General features: G+C 50.2%; 1 protein-coding gene across 7 annotated transcripts; it reads right to left on the bottom strand.

Moving 5' to 3' along the window:
* Window positions 1–151: 151 nt before the first annotated feature.
* Hmgcl (3-hydroxy-3-methylglutaryl-CoA lyase) lies at window positions 152–16,674 on the bottom strand. 7 transcript variants are annotated; one of them, XM_070037641.1, is made up of 9 exons: window positions 16,591–16,674; window positions 10,819–10,902; window positions 8,568–8,675; window positions 7,853–7,948; window positions 6,985–7,133; window positions 6,305–6,368; window positions 4,662–4,850; window positions 2,202–2,327; window positions 152–709 (listed from the first exon to the last, which is right to left on the bottom strand). In XM_070037641.1, the coding sequence occupies exons 1-9, from the start codon at window positions 16,648–16,650 to the stop codon at window positions 608–610; spliced, it is 978 nt and encodes a 325-aa protein (XP_069893742.1). In that variant the 5' UTR covers window positions 16,651–16,674; the 3' UTR covers window positions 152–607. The 7 variants fall into 7 exon arrangements, with proteins under 7 accessions (XP_069893742.1, XP_069893745.1, XP_069893744.1 ...); XM_070037644.1 differs by lacking the exon at window positions 16,591–16,674 and adding an exon at window positions 15,928–16,068; XM_070037643.1 differs by lacking the exon at window positions 16,591–16,674 and adding an exon at window positions 15,932–16,068.
* Between the last annotated feature and the right edge of the window lie 1,832 nt (window positions 16,675–18,506).

The following is an 18,506-nucleotide window of genomic DNA, read 5'->3' as shown; positions in this document are numbered from 1 at the left end:
CGGGGTGAGAGCCGGAGACCCGGAGCCCGCGCAGGCCCTGGACCGGGGCGCCGTGGCCACGAGGGAGGAAGCCCAGGGATGCTGGGCAAGGCCCGCCTTTATTCCCCGCGAGTGCAGTGCTGCAGTCATAAACACACGGCCTCACCGCAAGTACTGGAAAATTAAATCTTTAATAATTAAAAAAAATCACATTCGGTGTGAAGACTCCCGGAGATACTGGAGTTGGCGGATGCCCACCAGAGAAGCCCAGCCCTCAACCCTATCAGCAAGTGCCCTCTGCCGGCTCTCAGTAGAGAGCAGGGGCCTGGATCATGTCAGCGGTGTACAGGTCTAGCTGACAGACTCCCCGAAACTGACTCCAGGACCACCCTAAGCAGGTTCCCATGTGTCTTCCCGCACTCAGCTCCTGAGCTCTGGGGCCTGGTGAATGGAGGCTGCGCTGATCTTCAGGTCTGGCCTCCTTCCTGCCAGGAGACACCTCAGTGCAGAGCGGCCAGTGAAGTGCCCACTCCTTTTTATTTTATACTCATTTCCATTTCCTCATTCTGAAATCACCCACGCACGTCCTACTCCCATGAAGTCCAAGGGGCCACAGAAGACAAGGGGCTCAGAGTTTACAGGTTGCCTGAGCCACTTTGGAGCTGGTTTTTCTGTTCAGGGCTTGACAGATAAAGTCCCCAGCTTCCAGGAGCTTCTGGAGGTTCACACCCTTGAAGACACAAGTTAGAGGATGCAGTCAGTCATGACAGGCCGGCAACATCCAGGGAAACAGAAGATTGGACAGACAACTAGGACACTGAAAGAGGACAAGCAGGCCCTTGTCCCTGACAGTGGGACCCAGCTGCCTGAGAGGCATCTCCGCCTGGCATCTGGGGTTATTCTTCTGACAACCCCTTGCATAGTTTGTGGAGACACTGCCAGGGACCTCTTTAGTCTGAGTCTCTGGAACTAGAGTTCACCCCTTGTGTATGCCTTGTGCATGCTAGGCAAGCATTGGATCACCCTGCTACCCCCAGCCCTAGATAGCTCTGTGTGCCACACAACACTGCTTCTCTTTGCTGATGTGTACTCTACCCTCAACTCTGTGCTAAGTGGTTTTTTTTTTTTTTTTTTTTTTTTTGGCCGTGGGGCTTGAACTCTGGGCCTGGGCGCTATCTCTCAGTTCAAGGCTCAAGGCTAGTGCTCTACCACTTGAGCCAGAGCAACACCTCTGGTTATTCTGGTGGTTAGTTGGAGATAAGAATCTCATGGGCTTTTGTGCCAGGCTGGCTTTGAACCACAATCCTCAGATCTCAGCCTCCTGAGTAGCTAGGATTACAGGCGTGAATCACTGATGCCTAGCTTGTGCTAAGTGTCCTACAGTTTGTTTGGTTTTGTTTCTCTGGTGCTAGGAGTGGACCCAGGGTGTCAAATATGCTAATTGGGCACATTACACCCTCAGCCATACATTTTCTTTCTTTCTTTTTTTTGGGGGTCCGGTCGTGGGGCCTGAACTCTGGGCCTGGACGCTGTCCCTCAGCTCTTCAGCTCAAGGCTAGCACTCTACCACTTGAGCCACAGAGCCACTTCCGGCTTTTTTCTTTTTGCTTATGTGGTGCTGAGGAATCGAACCCAGGATCTCATGCACGCAAGGCAAGCACTCTACCACTGAGCCACCTTCCCAGCCCATCAGCCATACATTTTCTTACTTAATCCTCCTAGTAGCCTAATGAGGTGTTATTATTATTGTTCCCATTTCTCAGACTTAGAATTTGTCCGAGGTCAGCAGCCTGTATAAAGATGGGCTCAGTTGCATTGGATCTCAAAGCATGTGTGTGGTGTGACTTCCATGCTGCCATGGGGGTCCTACAGCCTCTTACAGAGCCTGCAGCAGGGGTGGGAGGAGCAAACTGCTGCTCACAGCTCAGAGAGAGCAAACAAAAGCTCAGGAGAGTGATCATTTCAGCTTAGGAACCCGGTGCCATTCCAAACTCTTTTCATACTTCTGGACCTCCGAGACATAATTATGGATGTTATTCTGAGACCCTGGCTTTCTTGTGCTTTGACGCTGGCCAGGCTCACCCCACCTGATGTCTCAGCAATAAAAACATCCTACCCCCTCATCCCCCTTCTTCACCACAACCCTACACATGCCTGGGGGCTTCTTCACGTGTCGCCCCTTCAGCTCTGGGCTGTCGCCACCAGGTAGCAAGTGGGCTTACCGTGTGAATGCCCAAGCCTGAGAGCATGTATACCAGGTCCTCAGTGGCCAAGTTCCCTGATGCCCCCTGTGCATAGGGGCAGCCTCCGAGTCCCGCCACAGATGCGTCCACAACACTCACTCCCATCTGGAAACAAAACAACGGTGACTCGTGGCTATGCTCCTGGAGACCTCCCATCGATTACTGCCTGAAATCCCCTCTGTGTCATCAGTCTTTCAGCCTGATTCTGTGCAGTGAAAAACCCGAGGCAGTGCTTATCTTAGTGCCAGGAACTGCCTGCATGGTCTCCTTTCCACCATCTTGGCTCACTCCTCACCCTTCAGGTCTTGGCTTAAAGGACACCTCTCCTGAGAAAAGCCCTTCTAGATCACAACTAATCCTTCCCACTCTTGAGATCTCCACCCTCAGAGGCTGTTTACTGATCTCTACACGTGTGTGTGTGTGTGTGCATGAGCATGTGGCTGTTCTTACAGCTGGCTGTTTACTGATCCCTACGTGTGTGTGCGCACGCGCGCGCATGAGCACGTGGCTGTTCTTACAGCTGGGTCACTAACCTCCCAAGGGCTCCATCCTATTTCCCAGGCTGCTTGGCTCTGCTAATGCTCATGTCCTAGATGGCACTTGGTACTGCTGCTCGGGACATTCATGTCCAGGAGATTACCAATGCTTAACTAAGCTACAAAGAGAATTTTAAGTTTCTCAAAAACCTCAATATTATTATTATTTTTTGGGTCGGTTGTGGGGCCTGAACTCTGGGCCTGGGTGCTGTCCCTGAGCTCTTCAGCTCAAGGCTTGCGCTCTACCACTTGAGCCATAGCGTCACTTCTGGCTTTTTTCTTATGTGGTGCTGAGGAATCGAACCCAGGGCCTCAGGCATGCAAGGCAAGCGCTCTACCACTGAGCCACCTTCCCAGCCCCCAAAACCTCAATATTCTCAGTTCCAATGAGTATTCCATTGCTGGCTCCATTAGCCTCCACTCCTGGGACTATGGAAGCCTGTGGAGCCACTGCAGACTCTGTATCTGAGAATGGCTGACTCCAGAGCAGAGGCTTTGTTTGTGTCAGGAGGAATCCACACTGCTCTTCTATCCACCCAGTGGTGCAGCCCAAACAGGGGCTATATGAGGTGAGCTGCCTGCCTGCTTCATGTCCCAAGCTGTTGGCAGATAGGAAAGTTAGCTTTTCTTTTTTTTTTTTTTGGTTGGTCTTGGGGCTTGATCTCTGGGCCTGGGCGCTGTCCCTCAGCTCTTCAGCTCAAGGATAATACCCTACCATTTTAGCCACAGCTCCACTTCTGTTTTTTTGGTAATTATATGGAGATAAGAGTCTCATGCATGGACTTTCCTGCCTGGGCTGGCTTTGAACCACAATCCTCAGATCTCAAACTTCTGAGTAGTTAGGATTACAGGTGTGAGCCACTGGTGCCTGGCTCTAGTTTGTAGAAGCATGTTTTCTCCTCTGTTTTTGCTTTTTTTTTTTTTTTTGGCCAGTTCTGGGACTTGAACTCAGAGTTTGAGCACTGTCCTTGAGCTTCTTTTGCTCAAGGCTGGTACTCTATCACTTGAGCCATCATACCACTTCCAGCTTTTTCTGTTTGTGGTACTGAGGTACCGAACCTAGGGCTTCATCATGCTAGGCAAGCACTCTACCACTGAGCCACATTCCCAGTCCTGCTATTGTTTTTGTTGTTGTTTTTTGTCAGTTGTGAGGCCTGAACTCTGGGCCTGGACACTGTCCCTCAGTTCTTCAGTTGAAAGCTAGTGCTCTACCACTTGAGCCATAGCTCCACTTTCGGTTTTCTGGTGGTTAATTCAAGATAAGAGTCTCACGGACTTTCCTGCCTGGGCTGGCTTTGAAGCATGATCCTCAGATCTCAGCCTTCTGAGTAGCTAGGATTCCAGGTGTGAGCCACCAACGCCCAACTTGTTGTTTTAAATTATTGTTGTGATAGTAATGGATTGGAGCCTTGTGCGTTGGCAGGCCACAGCTTGGCCCCTGATTCACGTTTAAGTATTGCGCTAAACTGATTGTGCCACTGGAGCTCCATGGTTCACATTTCTTAAGCAACGCCACTGTAAAGGTTGTACCACTGCGTGCTTAGGAACATGTTCTCAAGACCTTTTCCTCCACTCCAGTTAACCCTCTCTTTCCTTACTTCCCCTCCCTCCCCATTTCCTCTTTATCTCTCTACTGCATTAAAAGAGAATTGTTTTCAAATCCGTTTTTGAGATAGAGTGTTACTATGTAGCCCAGGCTGGCTTCAACTTTGTGATCCTCCTGCTTCAGCTTCCCAATTGCTGGTTAAAGGAGTGTGCCACCACACCTGGCTTGCTAAACATTCTCACTAATTTGCCTATCATTAACTTGCCTAAATAAAACCCAGGCCTTATCCCTGTGTCCTCTGAAGAGTGTGTGTGTGCATGTGTGTGTGTTCCTGTGCACAAATGCACCTTTGATTACCTGCAGAGCCATCAAAGTGTTGGCCAGGGCTTGGCCATAGGTGTCATGGCAGTGGACGGCCAGGGCAGCCATAGGCACCTCTTGCATGACAGCGGACAGCATGTCTTTCATGAGCCCTGGGGTGCCCACACCAATGGTATCCCCCAGGGAGATCTCGTAGCAGCCCATGGAGTACAGCTTCTTGGCAACCTGGGGGGCGGGGGGCAAGCAGGCTCTTAGAGAACTCCAGACCCACCAATAAGGGGGCAGGGATCCTGGGACCAGGCAGATGTTCCATGTCTGCGGTGCTAAATTCCTACTGGGTCCTAGGCTCTTGACAACTCTGTGTGCTAGCCTCACCCTTCCCAGCAGGAAATTGTGACTCAGGTATAGATCTAGCCACAGGGGTAGCCCTCTGCTCCCTGACTTCAGTCCTTCATATATTCATTGTCAACCTATAGGCTACTGGGATGCAAAACCAATTTCTGTCCTTCAGCTTCATCCCTGAAAAAACATCTGCTATGAAATCGTGGGTCTGGGATGCCACTGTGTACTTTTAGAAGCCCTGGGTCATGGCACAGCTGCAGCAGCAGATGCCTCTCCTGAGGAGGGGCACCCATGACTGGCTGCTGAACAAGGCTGTGCGAAGCAAGAGGCAAGGATGACACCTACCAATCACCAGCTAGATAAGTGACATGGTGACATCCCTATTCCCTGCACACAACAGGACAAGGGCTGACAGGGGCGGTGGCAGGAGGGGCAGGTGCAGGTGTACAGAGGGGGGACAGGCCTCTGGAGTCATGTGATGCTCGGTGAAAGTCCTTGTGTTGGGCTAAGGATTTTAACTTCTCTGAGCTTTGATTTCTGCTTTTGGAAGGAACAATTGCTGCTTGCAGGGAAGGTTAGGGTGAGAAATGGCAGCATTGTGAGGGTACTATTGGCCCCAGCAGCCTCTCAGTGAGTGGGTCTTCTTCCTATTTGGATGTTCCATGTACTAGGGAAGGACAAGTAAGACCTGTTCCACCATCTTTAACCTGGCAGAAAGTTCTGTTCCCTCTTATATAAATCAGCAGTGGAGCTTTGAGGGCAAAATGACACGAGCGCCTGGACTGCTCAAATCTAATCCCCCTCTTAAGTTTTCCAGTAGTGAAGTGGCCACTACTCTTTTTTTTTTGGGGGGGGGGTGTGGTCATGGATCCTGAACCCTGGGTCTGGGCGCTGTCCCTCAGCTCTTCAGCTCAATGCTAGCGCTCTACCACTTGAGCCACAGCACCACTTCCGGCTTTTTTCTTTTTTCTTATGTGGTGCTGAAGAATGGAACCCAGGGCCTCAGGCATGCAAGGCAAGCGCTCTAGCACTGAGCCACCTTCCCAGCCCCTGATGTGGCCACTGTTTACTCTGCCAAAGCTGGGGCCCCTCACCTATGAGGACCCTGGGCAGGCCACCTTGAGGTCACCTCTTCACCCATCAGGCATGGTCATCGGCTGCTGGGACCAGAAGCTGAATGGAGGCTTTCTGGTTGGGCAGAAGCCTGGCTAGCCGGGAGCCTGCAGAGATCAAGTGAGGCCTGGAGTGGCCTAATGAAGGAATTGGGTAACAGATGCTATCAATGACCAGGGCACCTGTGCAAGCAGGGACAGGCGAAGCAGCCCACAGACACACACCTCAGCGACTTTAGCCGGGGAAATCTTCCCTTCATAGGGACATCCAAGGACACAGGAGATGTACCTGCGGGAAGATGGGAGGGATGGCGTCAATGCCCCCAGCCAGGCTGAGGCTGGGTAGCTGCTTGACCTGAAGCTGGGAGTCCCAGGGCCTGGACAAAAGGCTAGCTCAACGGTGGTGGCGCAGCAAGGCAGGCAGTGGGGCTAAGCACTAGGAGACGCAGTGGAGAACCATGGCAGGGAGCTGGGCTAGTGCTCAAAAGACCAAAGATGAGAACAGGAGTGGGTAACAGTGAGAACCAGATGGGGCTGGCCTGAGGGCCAAGTAAGCAGCTGAGATGACTCATGTGCCAGGCACAGAGCAGTGAGCAAGACCAATTGGGTCCTGTCCTAGAGCACTTTCAGGTTGGGACTAGGCAACAAAGAGGCAATCGAGCAAGGAGCAAGGTGAGCGCCATGAAGAAACACAGGGAAAAGCGACAGGAACAGCTAGAGGGGGCCATCTGTGGAGAGGGCCACATTTACAATCAAGGGAAGGGCTTCCTATAGGGCTTCTGCCATACTTACCTGGGAAGAGGTGCTGACATGTGGGGCTTGGGCTGACCCAGATACTTAAGTCAAAACTGCTTATGATGTAATGTGGGAAGGATAACTGGGGCAGGGCCTGAGGGCTGACTCACCCGCGCACAGGAATGCTGGCAGCCTGTGCAGCCTTCATGATTCCATCAAAGCGCTGGAAGCTCTCGGCTATGGAGCAGTTGACATTCTTCTTGGTGAAGAGCTCAGAGACAGCACCAAAGATGCTTACTTCTTTGGCTCCGGCAGCCACCTGCCAACACCCAGGCAAAGAAAGACTTCAGCTTTCCTCAAGAACATTGGGTGTCTAATGTAAAATGTACATTATAGGAATTGTGCCCCTATAAAATGATGTGGTGACGTCCTATCCCCAGTTCTTCTGAATGTGGCCTTGTTTGGAAACCGGGCCATTGAAGGCATACATAAAGGAGGTCATGTTGGCTCAGGATGGGCTCCTGGGGGAAGTAGAGGCCAGGTGCCAGTGACTCACACATCTACCTATTCAGGAGGCTAAGATCTGAGGATTGAGATTCAAAACCAGCCCTGGCAGAAAAGCTCTGGAGACTCTTATCTCCAATTAACCTGCAAAAAGCCAGAAGTGGAGCTTTGGCTCAGGTGGCAGTATTCCAGCCCTGACTGAAAGAGCCAAGTGAGAGTGTAAAGCCCTGAGTTCAAGCCCCAGTGATAACAGCAACAGTAATAACAGGTCTCCCGTCAGGCACTGGATAGGTATCTGTGTACACTCCACATTCTGGAACTATCCCAAAGGTAGTCACTCATGTGAAGGTACTCATCAGCACTCATGCATAGGCAGACTATGTTCTGAAAAGTTAAGTACGTGTCAAGATCACAGAGTAATCACAAAGCAGTGGCAGGGCCAGGACTGCTTGCCATTACTGAAGAGGGACACCCCAGTACAGGGACGAATGCCTTCAATCTATTCCAGGAGCTCCCATCAAGTGAGCCTCTTACCGCTGCCTCAAAGCCTTTCATGTTTGGGGTCAGGACCGGGTAGTTGATGCCAGGAAACTTCTGAATGCCCCTCAAGACTTCAGTGTGGTCAGCCATCTGGAGCCGAAGAAGTCACTGTCAACTAATTACCAAAGCAGGCAGAGATCTCAACAGGTAGAGAACGATCTTTCACCAAAGTCTCTGTTCTGTAGACCCTGGAAAAAGCCTTCTTCAGGGCTGAGTCTGCCCAGGGCTTTTGCTATCTGCTTGAGTGTGGAAGGACCAGGAGGCCTGGGGGTTTGGATGACACCTCCCATTTCTTCATATGACCAACACTGTCAGAGTTATATAAGTCATACCTGTGTTAACACCACACCAACATTTGCACAGTCCCTGGACCCACTCTTTGCATTCTCTGTAACAGGATCTGTCTAACCTTCTTGTCCATCTGTGACTTGGGTCATGGGTTGTGCCCTTCTACACACATGGAAACCACAGACGCAGAGAGTCTTGTCATTTGGCCAGAGGAGACCTGAGCAACCACCTCCAACATGCAAGGGGGAGAAATCTTAGCAAAGCTACCAATAGATTGGGGCAGGCCCCCAAATGAATCCACGCTGCAGTTCCCAAGTCATGCCCTTCAGTGCCCCACAGTGCGGAGGATGGTGTAAGACCTCTCAGAGAGAGTGTGGAAACCCATGCTCCCAACTAACTCCCACTCGAGGCTGCAGCTCACCTGAGGAACCCACTTGGGAGACACAAAGCTGGTGGCTTCTATAACGGGAAGCCCTGCTTCAGAGAGCATGTCGATCAGCCTGATCTTCACGGCAGTAGGGACAACATTCTACAGCAAGATGGGACAGCACAAGATAGGTTAGCAGCACTGGTACTGAAATGGCCTCAGTGGGCGCTGCTGTTAGTTCAAGGCTTTTGCTACAGCAAGCTCTTCAGTCTCAGCCTCCAAACATGAGCAGGAATTCACAAGAAATCTTTGCCTGTCTTCACATCTATACAGGGTCTTGTGGTGGAAGCAGCCTCTCACTTGAGTTCATATTTACTGGGAAATCACATTTTCCTGCCATGCACACTGTCTCTGAACTGAATGTCTGTTAATTTATGACCCATCGTAAACAAATGGGGAGCCTGCATGTGCAGAGATGACTCCCACTCTTGCCTCTGGGGTCTATGGCATAGGGCCCAAAGTATCCCAATCCTCCTCTTTCCTGTTCTCAGGTGGCACAGGACTTTATTCTCACAAGGCTCAGCCTACTGCTTTACTTCTCCGGTCACCTGGTTGCTCACCAGATCCTATGGGTCCTGAGTTCCCACTCATGGACATTATGCTTAAGTCTCAATTCATAGTACACAGAATCCGTTACCTTTCTGCTCAAACCTTCCATTAAGAGTATTAAGCTGGGTGCTGGTGGCTCATGCCTGTAATCTTAGCTACTCGGGAGGCTGAGATCTGAAGACTGAGGTTTGAAGCCAGCTGGGACAGGAAAGCCTATAAGACTCTTACCTTTAATTAACCACCAAAAAAGCCAGAAGTGAGCTGTGCCTCAAGTGGCAGAGTAACCCAGGCCCTGAATCCAAGCCCCAGGATTGTCACAAAAAACAAACAGATGTACTATTTTACAACCTAAACGCAACAACATACTCTTTTCTTTTTTTTTTTTTTGGGTCCGGTTATGGGGCCTGAACTCTGGGCCTGGGCGCTGTCCCTCAGCTCTTCAGCTCAAGGCTAGTACTCTACCACTTGAGCCACAGCGCCACTTCTGGCTTTTTTTTTTTTTTTGCTTATGTGGTGCTGAGGAATCGAACCCAGGGCCTCAGGCATGCAAGGCAAGCACTCTACCACTGAGCCACCTTCCCAGCCTGGGGTAGGTGGGGTGTGTGTGTGTGTGTGTGTGGTGTGTGTATGGTGTGTGTGTGTGTGTGTGTGTGTGTGTGTGTGTGTGTGTGTGTGTGTGTGTGTGTGTGTGTGTGTGTGTGTGTGTGTGTGTGTGTGTGTGTGTGTGTGTGTGTGTGTGTGTGTGTGTGTGTGTGTGTGTGTGTGTGTGTGTGTGTGTGTTTGAGCTTTTTCACTCAAGGATAGCATTCTAGTACTGTGAGCCACAGGATGACTTCTGGTTTTAAGGTAGTTAATTGGAGATAAGAGTCTTCTGGGGCTGGGAAGGTGGCTCAGTGGTAGAGCTCTTGCCTTGCATGCATGAGGCCCTGGGTTCGATTCCTCAGCACCACATAAGCAAAAAGAAAAAAGCCAGAAGTGGTGCTGTGGCTCAAGTGGTAGAGCGCTAGCCTTGAGCTGAAGAGCTGAGGGACAGTGCCCAGGCCCAGAGTTCAGGCCCCACAACCAGACCCAAAAAAAAAAAAGAAAGAAAGAAAAAGTCTCCTGGACTTTCCTGCCCAGGCTGGCTTTTAATCATAATCTTCAGATCTCAACATACCTGGGTAGATAGGGTTACAGGCGTGAGCTACCAACACCTAGCTACTCTCCCCCCCCCCCCATCCTGAGGCTTGACCTCAGAGCCTGCACACTGTCCCTGAGCTTCTTTGCTCAAGGCTAGCACTCTACCACTTGAGCCACAGCACCACTTCCAGCTTTTTCTGTTTATGTGGTACGACTGAGGAACTGAATCCAGGGCTTCAGGCATGCTAGACAAGCACTCTACCACTAAGCCACATTCCCAGCCCTACATACTTTTTGTTTTGTTGGTTGTGGGGCCTGAACTCTGGGCCTGAGAGCTGTTCCTCAGCTCTTCAGCTCAATCCTAGCTCTACCACTTGAGCCATAGGACTACTTCTGGCTTTTTCTGCTTATGTGGTGCTGAGAATCAAACCCAGGGCCTCATGCATGCAAGGCATGCACTCTACCACCAAGCCACCTTCCCAGCCCTCCTACATACTCTTATACTGACAACTTCCTAATATTCCATTTTATCAAAAGTCCGTAATTTGCATCTCTTTTTGGTAGTCTCCATCTTTACCTTTTCATTTTGTAGACCATCTCGTGGACCAACTTCCACAATCTTCACCTGCTTTGGAAAGGTGCCCATAGATGAGGTGCTGACCTTTGATTTAAGAGGAAAGAAAAGTGAGAGACTGTCACAGTTCTCCGTGGACGGTTCTCATAGGATGGGTCTTCTTGGCTAATGCTGAGACAAGTGTATTTCTCACTGTTCAATGCATATGCAATTTCCTCTAGTATTAACATCAAAAGCACATTGCAAGCCAGGTGCCAGTGGCTTGTGCCTATAACTCTAGCTACTCAGGAGGCTGAGGCCTGGGGATTAGAGTTTGAAGACACCTAATGCCTTGAGACTTCCCCTCCATTCTGCTCACCATTACTGGGCCTTGAACTCAGAGCCTCATGCTCTCTCTTGGCTTTTTCACTCAAGTCTCATCACTTGAGTCACACCTCCACTTCCATTTTTTGGTGATTAATTCAGAGTCTTTGCCAAATGGGCTTTTGAATCTTAGATTTTAGAATTTTTAGATCTCAGCCTCCTGTGTAGCTAAGATTACAGACATGAGCCACCAGCACTGGCTCCTTAGGACTCTTATGACTCAAGTGGTACAATACCAGTCTTGAGGAAAAAGTAAGTTTCCGCTTACTGCCCCAAGTTCTTAAGTCCCAGTACTAGCACACATGAAAAAACAAAAAAGAAAAAAAGAATATTGTACTTTGGGACAAGAGGCCCGAGCTCCCAGGCCAGTCCTCTCCTGAAAGAGTCCAGACCCACTTCTAGCTGCCTACTCAATGGCTTTATTTGCTCTTTTCCAATTCAAACTCTGTAATTTCTCCTGAAGTCCATCTAATAATTTCCTTCCTATCTTGTAAAAAGAGGCCAAGGCAAGAAAGTGATTTTTTTTTTTTTTTTGTCGGTCATGGTGCCTGAACTCTGGGTCTGGGCGCTGTCCCTCAGCTCTTCAGCTCGAGGCTAGTGCTCTACCACTTGAGCCACAGCGCCACTTACAGATTTTTTTGCTTATGTGGTGCTGGGGAATCAAACCCAGGTCCTCATGCATGTGAGGCAAGCGCTCTACCACTGAGCCACCTTCCCAGTCCTGATTGTGATTTTGAGGCTAGATGATTTCCCAGCAAGATCCTGTCTCAAAAAATGAAACATCTGGGTGCCAGTGACTAATGCCTGAAATCTTAGCTACTCAGAAGGCTGAGATCTGAGGATGCCCGGAATCCTAGCTATTTAGGAGGCTGAAATCTGAAAGCTAGTCCCAGCAGAAAAGCCTGTGACTTTTATGTCTAATTAACCACCAAACAGCTAGAAGTGGAGCTGTGGTTCAAGTGATAAAGCACTAGCCTTGAGCACAAAAGCTCAGGGACAGCACACCATGCCCCAAGACCAACATACAACATACACACAACAAAGCTGTGGTGGTGCATGCCTATAATTCCAGCTATTAGGACTGGGGAGGTAGCAAGGTTGTAGTAAGAGGCCAGTCCAAGCAAGGTTAGTATGGGACTTTTTTTTTTTTTTCTCGTTAGTCATGGGGCTTGGACTTGGGGCCTGGGCACTGTCCTTGAGTTCTTTTGCTCAAGGCTAGCACTCTACCACTTGAGCCACAGGGCCACTTCCAGCTTTTCTGTAATTTAATTGGAGATTAGAGTCTCACAGACTTGCCTGCCCAGGCTGGCTTTGAACTGTGATCCTCAGAACTCAGCCTCCTGAGTAGCTAGGATTACAGGCCTGAGCCACCAGCACCTGGCTAGGACTCTATCTTAAACACAAACCAAAAGCAAAAATACTGGGGCATGGTTCAAGAAGACACTGAGTACTGCCAGTACCACAAAAAAACAAACAAACAACCCCCCAAAAACAATAAACACAAACCCAGTGTGCTTTTTTTTTCTCCATGTGACATAATTGTTTACCTTTTACTCTGTATAAAAGGCATGGCACAAGCTCTGTTGCTTAAGCTGGAACCTGACTCACTGCACGGCCACAGGCTCAGCACAACTTGGCTCTCACAGAACTCATAGCTTCCCTGTTGCTCCCCTCTCCACCAGCATAAGCAGTGCGCTCAGCGCCAGCTCCACTCGCTTTCTCTCCCCGAGCGGGTCTGCCCCCCCCACCCCCCCACTCTCCTCACACCCCACTCTCAGCCTGTGCAAATCTACCCACCCTCTCACCTCCAGTTCTTATTTATTTCAGGGCTATAGTTATTTCCTTCAAAGCACTGGGAGCATGCCAGTGCTACCTTTCCTCCAAGAGGTTATAAACTCATTTGTTTCCATACCTTCGTCCTGACTGTCCAGTCCAGCACTGTGGCTGCTTCATGGTAGTGCTCCTTAAAGTGACAGAACAACCCATAATGCATAGGGCACAGCTGTCCAGGAGAAGAGCAATCACTGAGAACAGAGCCTGATTCTGTGGTGGTGGTAGGTTCACAGGAAGACCTCTGTACTGGGGTGAATGGGCGCCGGTGGCTCATGCCTGTAATCCTAGTTACTCACGAGGCTGAGATCTGAGGATCACAGTTCAAAGCCAATCCAGACAGTAAAGTCCGTGAGACTCTTATCTCCAATAAACCACTAGAAAACCAGAAGTGGTGCTGTGGCTCAAGTGGTAGAGTACTCGCCTTGAGCTGAAGAGCGCAGGAACAGTGCCCAAGCCCAGAGTTCAAGCCCCATGACGGACAAAAAAAAAAGAAGAATCTTAGAAGCTTGAAGCCTCCTCAATGTAAAATGTGTCTCAATCTCCCCTCCTCCCAAAGTAACATGGGCTTCTTTACCTCTTTCATCCTTAGTACAACTCGTCAAATAAACTTCATTTTACCACATTTAATCTAGGTAAACACGTCTCCTTCCCCATGGCAGTGACTAAGCTGGAAGGCCAGAGATGTCCTATTGCAGTTGGTCTAGTACAGAATACTAACATTACTCCAGGGGCACTTCAGGCTTATGCCACAGGGAGGGAAGACCTTGCTTTATTCCCTGCTTTATTTCCAAGGCCCTAAGCCACAATAGGGGCTCAATAAATGACATAATTGTTGAGGGGACATAAAATTTGCCTCCAGGTTTGTAAAACAGGTTAAACTGAAACTCACTTAAGTTTTCCATAACAGCACTTCATATAACAACAATAATTTACAGTGTCAAGCACCAGTGGCTGATGCCTGTAATTCTAGCTACTCAGGAGGCTAAGATCTGAGGATCATGGTTCAAAGCCAGTTTGGACCAGCTCACCATCTAAAATGCTGGAAGTAGAGTGGTGACTAAAGTGGTAGAGTGCTGTCCTTGAGCAAAAAAACAGCTAAGGGTCAGTGCCCAGGCTCTGAGTTCAAGCCCCAGTGCCAGCACAAAACAAAGAGCCAGGCACTGGTGGCTCACACCTATAATTCTAGCTGAGATTTATTTTATATTTTTTGCCCTGAGTTCCTTTGCTCAAGTCTAGTGCTCTAGCACTTAAGCCACAGCACTACTTCCAGCTTTTTCTGTTAATGTGATACTGAGGCTTCATGCATGCTAGACAGGTGCTCTACCATCGAGCCACATGCGATAGGAGAACTGCGGTTCAAAGTCAGCCAGAGCAGGAAAGTCCATGATAGTTATTTTATTTTGTCGATCATGGGGCCTGAACCCTGCGCCTAGCATTGTCCCTCAGCTCTTCAGCTCAAGGCTAGTGCTCTACCACTTGAGCCACAGTGCCACTTTCGGCTTTTATTGCTTATGTGGTGCCAAGAAATCAAACCCAGGAATTCATGCATGCTAGGCAAGCACTCTACCACTGAGCCACCTTCCCAGCCCCCTATGATACTCTTATCTCCAATTAACTACCAAAATAGCTGGAAGTAAAACTGTAGTTCAAGTGGGAGCTCTGAGCAAAAAAGGCTCAGGAACTGTGCCCAGAGCCTGAGTTTAAAGCCCTAAGACCAGCACAAAAACAAACAAATGAACAACAACAACCACCCCCCAAACACAACAATCCATTCTTTAATATTTGCCAGGCTTGAATACTAACCCACATTATCCTCTCCATAACCTTATGAGGTAGGGACTATCATAATCTCCACTTTGCTGGGAAAAATCTGAAGCCTAAAGAAGTTAAGTTTTGCCAGGCACGGGTGGCTCACGCCTGTAATCCTAGCTACTCAGGAGGCTGAGATCTGAGAATCGAGGTTCAAAGCCAGCCCGGGCAGGAAAGTCCGTGAGACTCTTATCTCCAATAAACCACTAGAAAACCAGAAGTGGCACTGTGGCTCAAGTGGTAGAGCACTCGCCTTGAGCTGAAGAGCTGAGGGACAGTGCCCAAGCCCAGAATTCAAGTCCCACAACCGACAAAAAAAAAAAAAAAAAAAAAAGCTTTCCCTAACCTTTTGACACCCAATTCCAATGACACCAAAAACAAAGTATCCCAAGATTCCATGGCTCACTGATCACAGAGCAATACTGGAAAGCTGGCAGAGTGGCTTGTAGAGTGCAAGCTTTTAACCCTTAGGCCACTGCTGCTGCCTACCTGCCTTGCTCTGGTCTTCTATTTTCTTGGTTAAATAAAAAAAAAGCCCCCTCAGAGATGATCCTCTGTAACCACATTAGGTTCTGAGCTAAAGTGCCCTGAGATGGGCGGTTTATCTCCATCAAAACTAACTCGAACACGCATAGCAGGGGTTATCCTTACCCCAACTCCAGGACAGAAAACAACTGCGCCTCAGAAAGATTACCCCCAAATCACATAGCTGGAAAGTGCCTGGAACTTGGAATGGTTCTGATGCTATTCCTACTTTCATTATGCCACCCCCTCCCATCTAGAGGATTATCTCTATTATCCCATTTAATTTTCTTAACTTCCTAAGCTGAAGTTAGGGTCTTCATTTTCCACATGACTAATTGGTGGAGGTGAGGTGAGTGGCCTGGAGACATTAAAGTGGTTTTCTGAAAGAGAACCAATGTTTGGGAATATAATTTCTCCAATTTCTAGTAATCCCTTCCTGGAAACCCCGCTGAGTTTATAGCTCAGTGGTAAAGTGATTTGAGGTCCTGGATTGATGCCTAGAACCACCCAAAACCAACGAACAAACCAAAACCCAAAACCCAAAGCAAAACAACCAAAACCCAGCATGCCAAATGCTTTTACCTACTTGTTCTCACTCTCCAAAACCACCCCGAGATAACGTAATCCACTTTACAGGCGAGACAACTGGCGTTCGGAGAGAGTAAATAACTATGTCCTTCGGCCTAGAAAGTGGCTGACCCACTGGGCTGGTGCACAGCTGTGCACCTAACACGGCTGACGGCTGACTCCACCCGTTAGCAGCCGGCTGTCGCCTACACTCGCTGAGCAAGAGAGGCAACCCCCCGCCCCCACGGTCGATCAGGCCCAAAGTACAACAGCGCGGGGGGCGCAGCCGGGCCCCGGCGCCGGCTCCCCGCAGCGTCCTCCAAGCCATCCGCAGCTGGGAAGGCAGCGGCTGGGGCCGGGGGGCTCCTCCCGCCGCGGGACCTGGAAGGCGAGCACTGCGGTTCGCCAACGAACTCGGGAGCCCGGCGCCACGAGCCCGGGCCGGCGGGAAGGCCCAGGGTGGCGTTCCCGTCGGCCGCGGGTCGCAGCACCGCTGCCTGCCTCCGTTTCCTCACAGCCCGTAAGGGTCCAAAAGACTCCTCGCGGCCTCGCTCGTTCCGGCGGGAAGGGCTGTCGGGCTCCGCCTCTCAGACAGCCGCCGCCGAACAAGCGCCGGCCCCGGCCCCGAACCGTCCCGCTGCCCCCGGGGAGGGGGAGGGCGCTGTCCGCGGCACTTACAGCCCGGAGGGACGCCCAGCCCACCGCTCGCCGCGGCAGCACCCGCCTCGCGCTCGCCATCTTGGCTCAGCTGTGGCGGCCACGTGACCAGAGTGGGCGTGGCCGCGCCCCTGGGCGGAGTCTGTGGCTCCAATCCCGGGTCCGCGTCTGGCCTCCCCGGGTGGTGGTGCTGGTGGTGGTGGTGGTGTTGCCGTCGCCCCAATCCCTACCGTTCCAGTAGATTGGCTGGGCGCTTGTTGCATGCCAGACAACCTGAGGGGCAAAAAACGCAGACCGACAGAAAGCCAGGCTCCGGCTCCCGTGTTCGGTCTGGGAAGACACAAACTGGGGCAGTGAACGTCAGGGAGAAGCGTGCTTTGAGGGGTCTGCAGAGTAGATCTACCCAGGTGGACAAGCCTTCCAACGGCCAGAGGCGCAGACACCAGTGCTGCGGCTTGAACTCAGGGCCCATGTTTCTGAAGTTTTTTTTCCTCCTCCACTTCCTCCTCCTCCTCCTCTTCTTCTTCCTCCTCCTCTTCCCCCTCCTCCTCCCTCCTCCTCCTCCCTTCTCCTCCTCCTCCCTTCTCCTCCTTCTTAGCACTCTACCACTTCAGCCACAGTTTCTCAAACTTTTGGTAGAGAGAAGACTGACTTTTGCCCAGTCTGGCTTTGGACTGTGATGCTCAGATCTTAGCCACTTGAGTAGCATGGGGCTAAGGCAGCATTTTGCAGGTTGTGCCCCATTAATTGGTTTTAGGATTAATTTAATAGGTACCAGTGCCACTTCCGGTTTTCTGGTGGTTTACAGGAGATAAGTGTTTCACGGGCTTTCCTGCCCGAGCTGGCTTTGAACCATGATCCTCATATCTCAGCCTCCTGAGTAGCTAGGATTGCAGGCATGAGCCATCAGCGCCCAGCTTTTTGTGTGTGTGTGTCCAGTCGTGGGGCCTGAACTCTGGGCCTGGGCACTGTCCCTCAGCTCTTCAGCTCAAGGCTAGCGCTCTACCACTTGAACCACAGCGCCACTTCTGGCTTTTTCTGTTTATGTGGTGCTGAGGAATCGAACCCAGGGCCTCATGCATGCAAGGCAAGCACTCTACCACTGAGCCAACTTCCCTCAACATTCTATAATAGAAAATAAGGAAAACTTATGAGCAGAAAATATAATTAACAACATTTTTATTATATATGTCATGCAGTTTGCAAAGTAAAATAGTTTTGTGTGTGTGTGCTGGTCCTAGGGTTTAAACTTGGCCTGGGGACTATCCTTGAGCTAATGTGCTCAAGGCTAGTGCTCTGCTACTTGAATCACAGCTACACTTCTGGTGTTTTTTTCTTTTTTTTTGGTGGGAATTGAAGATAAGAGTCTCACAGGTTTTTCTGCCTGGGCTGGCTTTGAACTGTGAACCTCAGACCTCAGTCAGCCTCTTGAGTAGCTAGGATTACAGGTATAGGCTACTAGTGCCTGGTAACAGAATAAATATCTAGCTGGGTGTGGTGGTGCACACTTGTACTTCTAGCTACTCAGTAGGTTGATACAGGAGGGTCACTCAAATAGTGGGCTGCAAACAGAAATGCCCATAAAACACTCTATTAGAAAGATGGAAAAGGCCAGGTAAGGTAAAAAGGCACACCTATAATCCCAGCACCCAGGAGTCTGAGGTAGGAAGATTGGCTTGGGGACAGCTTGGGCTATGTAGCTATGTAGCAAGATCCTGTCTCAAAAAGAGAGGCCAGATGGTGGGGGCTCACTCCTGTCATCCTACTCAGGAGGTGGAGATGGGCAAAATAGCAGTTTTAGGCCAAATCAGCTCCCTCCCTCCCCCCAATGCTTGAAAAACTCAATAGAAAAAGTTGTAGCCAGGTGCCGGTGGCTCATGCCTATAATCCTAGCTACTCAAGAGGCTGAGATCTGAGGATTGTGGTTCAAAGCCAGC

Source organism: Dipodomys merriami, unplaced genomic scaffold, assembly GCF_024711535.1.
Source record: "Dipodomys merriami isolate MVZ:Mamm:240054 unplaced genomic scaffold, mDipMer1.0.p SCAF_28, whole genome shotgun sequence".
Classification (NCBI taxonomy): domain Eukaryota; kingdom Metazoa; phylum Chordata; class Mammalia; order Rodentia; family Heteromyidae; genus Dipodomys; species Dipodomys merriami.
This window is presented reverse-complemented; position numbering and strand designations above follow the sequence as displayed.